This window comes from Oratosquilla oratoria, chromosome 1 (assembly GCF_046742065.1).
Source record: "Oratosquilla oratoria isolate Oo_2021 chromosome 1, ASM4674206v1, whole genome shotgun sequence".
Classification (NCBI taxonomy): Eukaryota; Metazoa; Arthropoda; class Malacostraca; order Stomatopoda; family Squillidae; genus Oratosquilla; species Oratosquilla oratoria.
The window spans coordinates 16,310,886-16,320,769 of record NC_134777.1 but is presented as its reverse complement, the minus strand read 5'-3'; the positions used below and the strand labels follow the sequence as shown (position 1 = coordinate 16,320,769).

The 9,884-nt window shown below is 46.0% G+C and overlaps 1 protein-coding gene across 1 annotated transcript in view; it reads right to left on the bottom strand.

Annotated features, from left to right (window-relative positions):
- LOC143027576 (uncharacterized) overlaps positions 1-9,192 on the bottom strand; it is a 15,986-nt gene extending 6,794 nt beyond the window's left edge. The window contains exon 1 of the mRNA XM_076188893.1: positions 8,233-9,192. Within this exon, the coding sequence (XP_076045008.1) occupies positions 8,233-9,192 (960 nt within the window). The remainder of the gene's footprint in view (positions 1-8,232) is intronic.
- Positions 9,193-9,884: the final 692 nt, after the last annotated feature.

The window sequence follows — 9,884 nt, the reverse complement described above, 5'->3', positions numbered from 1 at the left end:
ATTCGCTCATCTAACAGAACGGCCCTCGCGCTCAGAAAGCACCTTATCCCTCGAAAAGGCTCTCCATTACTTCGAACAGGCGTCCCATACATGTACCAAGTGTCCCATTTTCCCCCCCAAAAAGGGGGTTTCGGAGGCGAACCTTCCCTAGGAAACACCACACATGAGTTCTTTTATCTGCAGTCTCCTTTCTTCCAGCAAGCGCCCCTCTCGCTCTCCCTAGTACACGCTCCCTTTTCCAGGACACCTCTTCCTTTCCATTTACACGCTTCCTTTTCCATTACACGCCTCTCCCCAGCACGCGACAACAAACGTTCTTCTCTCAAAAAAATATCTCTTCCTTAGCAAGCACCCTATCGCAAGCAAATGCATTCTCCCAGCAAAGGTTCCTCCTTGATCAAGTCCCGTCTCTCAGCAAGCGCCCTCGTATAAGGAAGCGGCTCTCTATCATCCAGTACCCCTCAATCATCCAGTACCTCTCTACCATTAAACTCCCCTCTTCCAGCCAGCTCCCCTCTCCCAACAAACATTCCCCACCCAACAAGTGGCCAATATCTCCCCTCTCACAGCAAGCTCCCCATAAGGGCACCATAAGTTCCCCCTTTCCTAGGAAATGCCCCAAGCTTCACTATTAGAGCAAAATCCCCCATGAGCTTGCCATAAGCTCCCAAGAGTTACACCCTTCCAGCAAGCCCCCACAGAGTTTTCTCCCAACAAGGACCCCACAGGATCCCTTCTTCCTGCACGCACCCCACAATCGTCCTCTTTCCCTCCTCTCCCAGTTGTCACCACAGAGGTAACACTCCCCTTCCTCTGCAAATCCACAAGGTGCCCTGGGGGTGGGCCCGTCACGGCTGGGTACTTCACTAACGCTGCCCTAAGCGAAACGTCCCGGTCCTCTGCCTGAGGATAACTTGCCTCCTCTTCTCCCCTCCCCTTCCCTCCCTCACCGCTCCCTTCCCCCTCTCTCCCTCACTGCTCCTTTCTCCCCACCCCATCACTCCCTCCCCTCCCCTCCCCTCCCCCACAGCTCCCTTTCTCTCCCCCTCTCTCCTATACCCCACAGCTATCTCTCTCCCTCCAACAGCACCTGACCTCCCTTTCCTGCCAACGCTCCTTTCCTCTTCCCTCCCCCCCTTCCCTTTTCTCTCTTCCCTTTTCTCTCTTCCCTTTCCTCTCTGCCCCTTCCTATCTACCTCCCCCTCCCCATCCCCATCCTCTTACCCTCCCCTATCGTTCCCTATCTTCTCTCCCCTCCCTATCCTCTCCCCTCCCCTCCTCTCCCCCTCCCCTCCCCCTCCCTATCCTCTCTCCTCCTCTCCCCTCCTCTCCCCTCCTCTCCCCTCCTCTCCCCTCCTCTCCCCTTCCCTTCCCCCTTCCTTTCCCTTCCACCTCCCCTTCCCCCTTCCCTTCCCCCTCTCGCCCTCCCCCTCCCTCTCATCTTCTCGCCCACCCCCTATTCTTCCCTTCTCCTACCCATTCCCTTCCCCTCACTTTTTCTATCCACTCCCCCTTCTCTATCCATCCCCTTCCCTCCCCTCTCCTTCCTTCTCTTTCTCCCTCCCCTTCTCCCCCCCTCCCCCTCCCTTCCCCTCTCCCCTCCCCCTCTCCCCCCTCTCCCCATCGTTCCAAATTTCTCACGTTGGTGACGTCAAAGAAGATTTGGGCGCGAGAGCGAAGGGGACACGAGTCCAGGCGTCAGCAGCGCTGGAGGCTGCGACGGGAAATTTTTAATTTAGAATTTTAGACCCCCTTTCCCTCACCCCTTCCCCCTCACCCCTTCCCCGGGATGGGGACACAGGTGCGGTATGGGGGAATGGGAAGAAAGGGGGAGGTTAATTGAAAGGGTTATCACACTGGGCTATTGTTCCTTCGGCTGTTGGAGAAGATTATTTTGTAGCGCGCAGCTTTCGAGGGGGGGGGAGAATCTGATATGCTGAAGGAAAATAATTTTTTCCTCCAGCATATAAAATGAAATTCTAAATAAATTGTGCCATAATTATTTTCCGGTGGAAAAAGTGCTGGAGGTAGGTGGTATCGCCAATTAATCGGAGGTTGGAGGGAAAATGGCCCAGAGTGACAGCGCCTGTATTGGCCATGGCTTCTCCCTCTGTCTTCAGTGTGATGTCGAATGTGCTGGACGGACCTCTGACGCAGAAACCAAACCGCTTTTCGGTCATTATGAACATCTTCGTAATGAACGTAAGACGATGAATTACACTACTAATAAATAAGGAATAAATGTACGAAATTATATAGATAAAACGAAAAGAACTATGAGCCATCGGGTAAATGGTTAAATGGATTGAGTGACAAACGGGTATGCAAAAACGGTAATCGAGTAAACGGCAAAGCGGGTTAGTGGGTTAGCGGGTAAACTAGCAAACGGATAAACGGCAGAGAGGGAAACGGGTGAACGGGTAAACAATAAACAGGGCATTAAACAGAAGATTTTGAACAGTCTCCCCAATAAGGCGTGTACATGTGTTATAACTATTGACAGACGAATCTAGATTTCATAGAGATTCTAGGCGCTGTGTGATTTTATCAATTCAATTTAAGGGTGGAGCGGGTCACAAAGAAACAAAGAAATAAACAATTATGTGCAAGGACTCTCGTTTCAAATAACACATTAGAGAAACTATTTTGGATATACTTTCTAGACTTCAAAATGAACTAGGCGCGGTCCGATATCCAACCTTATAGCTTCTATCAGCTAAACAGAACTGTTTGGTGACAACCAAAACAAAAAATAAGACAAATTAACACTGAATGTATTATCACAATGAATAATATATATATTTTTTATTATACGGGAAACATGGATGGAATTACTTCATAGTTATTAAAGCATCCGTAGAGAATGCATAAGCGCTCATAGTAAAAATTAACCCTGAATGGGTTATCACAATGAATAATATCTTTTAACGTACGGGAAACATGGAATTACTTAATAATTATTGAAGTATCCGTTGAGAATGCATAAGCGCTCATAGTAAAAATTAACCCTGAATGGGTTATCACAATGAATAATATCTTTTAACGTACGGGAAACATGGAATTACTTCATAATTATTGAAGTATCCGTTGAGAATGCATAAGCGCTCATAGTAAAAATTAACGCTGAATGGGTTATCATAATGAATAATATCTTAATGTACGGGAAACATGGTTGGAATTACTTCATAGTTATTCAAGTATCCGTAGAGAATGCATAAGCCCTCGTAGTAAAAATTAATGCTGAATGGGTTATCACAATGAATAATATCTTTTATTGTACGGGAAACATGATTGGAATTACTTCATAGTTATTAAAGTATCCGTAGAGAATGTATAAGCACTTATAGTAAAATTTCTTTCACCAATATCAAGCATAGAGTGCCCCAAGGTACCTTTATAACCTCTCCCCTGTTTGTACTACACAAGACCCTACACATGATAATCCCTTTCTTTACCATATTCAATTCAGGCATACGTCCCCGTGAAATAATAACTTCTATTAATTAATTAGTGAATGAACTCGCGCTAATGACCTCGCTACACGATGTAATTGGTGCCACACTGTGTATAATAACCAGACAATCGGCGAGTGGCGTGTGCGCCATCAACCGTGATGAATAAATGATTCGGGATCGATGTAACAGCGTTCCTTGGTATAACTTTGGGTAATAAGATGTGATGGGAGCGAAGTTTACAAATGCTAAAGTATAAAAGTTGCGTCGATGGTTATATAGGATACAAAGAAACTTAGAACAAAAATATTCATTAGTTATTAGATTAAAATCTTGGAGGAATGCACATAAGTATAAGATATATGGGACATGAAAAGGAGAGCTACAAACAAGCTGCTTACTAACAGTATTGGAGGAGATCTCACGCCAAGTTCAAATAAACATACATACATAAAGTAGATATACCTTACCTTTTTAGTATATTCTTTTCAAAATATGTATATTGAACACTTATATTTATTTTCAAAATGCTCGAAAGCTCTTTCTTCACAGATCTGAGCTTGTACACGTAACCTATGTTTTAATCCTTTTGATGCACAAAGGGGTTTCCCTCGAAAGAAGAAAATCGACTGGGAACAGCAGAAGCTAGGAAAAAAGTATATGTAAATATTATCAAAATGGGCGATCGGGACAAGTTCTAGTCCTTCACAGCTTCGGGAGTTTCCCTATCCTGCCTGGTGGCACCCAGAACGTATATAGAAGTTATGAATTAATAAAAAAAAAAAGGGATGCATATACACACACACGCGTGCACACACATACACACGCACACATATATACATACATGCACACACGCACACACATATATACACACGCGTGCACACACACACACACACACACACACACGCACACACACACACACACACACACACACACACACACACACACACACACACACACACACACACACACACACACACGCGTGCACACACACACACACACACACATAAGACCCATAAGCACACACAAGCACACACACACCCATGCACACACGCACCCATGCACACACGCACACACACACACACACACACACACACACACACACACACACACACACACACACACACACACACACACACACACACACACACACACACACACATATATATATATATATATATATATATATATATATATATACATACACCATAGGAAAGGACAAAAGTAGACACGTGGGATATAACGAGCAATGTCTTTGTTACATACCTAATTATGTTTGTCAACAAAATAAAGGGAGGAATTATACGAAACACACAGTAGTTGGTGTTTTTATTCTCCTGTCTATCCGTCATGATTATGTATGTAACAAAGGCAATGGCCAGTTTTACCCCATGTGGTTACTTTTGTCACTTCTTACGGTATATTTGTATATACTTACATATATATGCATATATAAATACATACACATTCTAATAATAAAGTACCTGAATCTGTATCTAACTCAGAGTACTCATTCGATTTCAAGTATGTCATACTATATAATTCTTTAAGAATACTAGAGAACATTTCCATAATGTTTAGGACAGCATGGTCAGGTATCTCTCCGCATAAGTATTTCAGTATCTACTGATGCCTTTGTAGATAGAAGAAGAATGAATTTGCTTCAAGCATTCAATATTCGTTAAACATACAAGCGACGCAATTATTCCATTCTACCCGTATATTTTCCTTTTGAATTAGGTCGTCGTACTTTTGTTCAATTGAAACAATTTATGTACTCTCCAAAGAAAGTAATGTAGCAACCGATTTAATGATGCTTTAGCTACAATTAGAACGAGTTACTGTGACAGATCATGATAAAAGGTGATTCAACAGTCTACTGTGTAAGACTGCCAGACGCCAAAATACATAAGAGGCAAGTACAAATAAAAACAGAATAATTAAACATCCAAACAGAATAGCTAGTTATGCAGAATAAATAACTAGCAAATAAAATAAAGTAATAGTAAATTAAAAGAGGTATGAATGGAAGAAAAAGACGAATCCCCCCGAGTGTAGGTCTTTAGTTGTTAAAATCAGGTAGATGGGTAAAAACATCTAGAGAAATGCGTATACAGGCGCGCGCGCACACACACACACACACACACACACACACACACACACACACACACACACACACACACACACACACACACACACACACACACACACACACACACACACACACACACACACACACACACACACACACACACACACACACACACACACACACACACACATTCCCTTGTTCTCTATGCCCATTTGGTCAAATGAGTAACGATATGCTTATGAGACATTTTCTCTCCCAAACACCGTTTTAAAACTAATATGTATGTAAAACTTGGTACCTCAGGTTTTTAAATTGGGCATTACGATATGTGCGTCACGTTGAAAATGTTTACGTATATATTTTCCCCCACAGTATTTTTGTCTATCACCTCAGGCTCACTCCACATCCTCCCCTCCCCTCCACATCCCTCCCCTCCCCTCCACACCCCTCCCCTCCACACCCCTCCCATCTCCTCCACACCCCTCCCCTCCACACTCCTCCCCTCCCCTCCACACCCCTCCCCTCCACATCCCTCCCCTCCTCTCCACATCCCTCTCCTCCCCTCTGCACACCTCCACACCCCTCCCTACCCTCCCCTCCTCCCCCCGCAACCCTCCCCCTCCACACCCCGCCTCCCACTCCGTTCCGTACATCACCTCCCCTGCTCTCCACACCTTGCCTCCACTCCCCTCCACACCCCACCTCCCATCCCCTCCGCACCCCTCCCATCCCCTTCCCTTCCCTTTCCTTTCCTCCATTTCCCACAACTGAGGCATTCCCTAAACTCACTTCATCTTCCCTATTATCTTCTCCACTATCTTGCTCCTACTATCCTCTATTACTCGCCCCTCTCCTCCCGTCCTCCTTCCTCCTGTTCTCCATCTTCCCTCCCTCCTCATCCCGTCCCCCCTCCTCCCACCACCTCCCACTGTCCCCCTCCTCCCTTCCTTATTCCTCCCATCCCCCATCCTCTCGTTCCCCTTCCTCCCATCCCTTCTCTTCCCTCGCTCCTCCTCATCTCCTCCTCCTCTCCTCCTCCTAACCGTATATCGAACATTTGCTTCCAACAACTTGGCGAAGAAAATCGATTAACTTGTTTAGGTATTCTTCGTATCTGCTTTTAGTGGTGCTTAGGCCGCGGCAAAGGTCCTCTTTCTTAACCCACTGGCATAGGCAAACTGCTCAAATTGAAACCGTAATGGATTAACGAACACGGTAATTGTATATGTACAGATTCTTTGAAGCATGAAGAGGCAACAAAGGAGGAGCATGCCGACAGGAGACTTTTTGGTCCATAACTAGCTCGGCTGCAAAAAAAAAAAAAAAAAAAAAAAAAAAAAAAAAAAAATATATATATATATATATATCTTAGGCAGGCTTGGTTAAAAGCAACTGCAAATTCAGCACTGATCAATTTCTTCTTCAGAGTTTCCAACTTCCTGAAGGTATCCTTTATAGCAAAGGGTAAAGGAAAGAGAAGATTTCCTATTCCGGACATTATTGACGTTTCGACTCTACCTGAGTCATTATCAAAATACAAAGATGGAACAAATGCAAGAGTTTATATATTACAAAGATACAGAAACACAGCTTGTGATTGGCTGGAAGGATGACCTTTTTTGGTCCCCTCATGGTTGAGAGGGCGGGACAGTTTCCCACGCACGCTCATTGGCTGGCTTGTCCGCTCTCTCGAGCCCCGCTACGCCGGGAGTGTAGTGTGATGTTTTCTGTCCTGCCTCGGGGCTTGCTTCTCCTAAATGGCTTAATACTAGGTAGTATAGTAGGGGCGTCTTGGTGGGAATTCAGAGACGGCCTACTATCCGCAATATATAAAGCTTCAAGGTAGGCAAGGCGGTTCTTGTCGGACTCTCTCTGAATGATGACAGTGTTCTGCCGAATGACATCACCTGTGAGATGCTGGCCATGTTTCTCCAGGAAGTGACGTTTGGGACCTCCCTGAGTCAGATGATAGCTCAGGCGCCTGGAGAGTCTGGTAGTAGTCAACCCTATGTAAGCGTCATAGGGCGTACAGTCCCTATTTGGGCAAGAAAATTTGTACACAAGGCAAGTACTTTCCATATCTCCAGGGCGTGGTGAGCTATCGTTCTTCATGATGAGGTCCTTTGTGCGGCTGTTCCTGTAGTACACTACCAGCTTTACACGGTCCACAGGGTTAGTAACATGAACATTCCTATTAATTATATTTCTCACACTCTTCTCTTCTTCGCGGTAAGCGGAAGACATGAAAGCTCTATAGAAGAGGCTGTGAGTGGTTCCTTCTTCAACCACGGCTTGTTGTCCCACGTACCATTTGTTTAGAACAGTACGCAGGACACGTTGGCAATCCTGATTGGAATGTCCATTGTTAACCAACATTTGTGTTGCTCGGTCGAACTCCTTCTGCGTAGACGTCCAGGAAGAGCAATGGGTAAGGGCTCTTCTGTAGAAGGAAGCAATGGTAGAGTCCTTGTACTGCTGCGGGCATTCACTTTCACCGCTCAGGCATAGTCCGGGGTTGGTAGGCTTGACATATACCTCGGTCTTCATATGGTCACCTTCTTGCGTGAGGAGGACGTCCAGGAAAGGCAGGGTACCATTTTCAGCTTCCTCTGTCGTGAACCGAAGTCCAGAGATCTCTTGAAGAAGCTGGCGTAGTTCCTCGCGTTCCTCACTGGTCCGGGTTCTCACGAAGATGTCGTCGATGTATCTACCATATGTCATCGGCTGCTGGATCCTGCTGAACGCCTCCTTCTCTACAGATCCCATGAAGAAGTTGGCGAAGAGGACGCCCAAAGGCGACCCCATAGAGACTCCATCTTTCTGCTGATACAGGTTTCCACGGGGGCATCTGAAGGCGGACTCCTGCGTGCATATCCTCAAGAGTTCTCGGAGGTGGTATTCATCAATTGCGATTAGGGGGTGGGCAGATGACCTGTACACATGATCACAGATGTAGTCGATCGTTCTAGGTACCGAAACACAGGTAAATAACGATTCAGCATCGAGAGATGCCATTTCTCCTTTGGCAGGGGCACTGTTAACGCAGTCCAGGAATTCTGTGGATGACCTGTAGCAGTAGTCGGCTGGAACGAGGGGCGTCAATAAGGCGTTGAGTCTCTTGGCCAGCTGGTACGTGGGAGTCGGAATCTGAGAGATGATAGGTCGGAGGGGGTTACCTATTTTATGGGTTTTAACGTTCCCATACAGGTAACCAGGCCTAAAGTCTCCCGAGATCTTATGTAGCTTTAGTCCATCTACACGAGCGTTGACGGCATCTATGATCTTGTTGGCCTTCCTTACGGTGGTTAGGGTTGGGTCACGGGTCAGCCTCTGAAACTTCGTCTCATCCGCTAGAATTCCGTCCAGCTTAGAAAGGTACTCGTCTGTAGGGATGAGTACAAACATAGCGGCTTTGTCGGCTCTTCTAACGGTGATTCCCTCCCGGTCACGAAGTGACTTGGCTGCATCTCTGTGACGTCTCTCGAGGACGTGACTGGTGTAGGAGCCTCTTTTCCGTGAGGCTTCAGCAATCAGCTCATGCTGGATGTCAGGGGAAGCTGTGATATGTCCACTCTCGACGAGACGATGTACTTGGTCGAGGAGGACTTCAACCTCCAAGCGCTTAGCATAAGGCTTAGTGTTGCCCATGATGTGACAATTTAGGCCCTTCTGGAGGAGGTCACGTTCATCCTGGCTCGGCTCGTAACCTGTGAGATTAATGAAGCCCTGGGTCGGCCTAGGAATCTTAATGGGACCGCCACTGAGCTTGGACAACTTCCTAGTCGTCCTCCTGATGGTTGCCTCACGATGGAGTCCGAGGGAGTGGTCAAGGGCCTCATCTAGACAAAATCTCACGTCATTATCTTTGTATTTTGATAATGACTCAGGTAGAGTCGAAACGTCAATAATGACCGGAATAGGAAATCTTCTCTTTCCTTTACCCTTTGCTATAAAGGATACCTTCAGGAAGTTGGAAACTCTGAAGAAGAAATTGATCAGTGCTGAATTTGCAGTTGCTTTTAACCAAGCCTGCCTAAGAGAAAATTTACTCCCGCGGTATACAAACATACGTCTTCACAGCGATGCCGCCAAAAGAAGAACTACCACCCTTGACTTTAGGAGGTCCTTAGTCAAGGAAGAGCTTCGACAGAAGATTGAACTAGCAGATTCCCTACAAAGAGAAGCTGAAATACAGCAGCAGAAGTGGCATGAATCTATACTCAATAATGACGTGAGATTTTGTCTAGATGAGGCCCTTGACCACTCCCTCGGACTCCATCGTGAGGCAACCATCAGGAGGACGACTAGGAAGTTGTCCAAGCTCAGTGGCGGTCCCATTA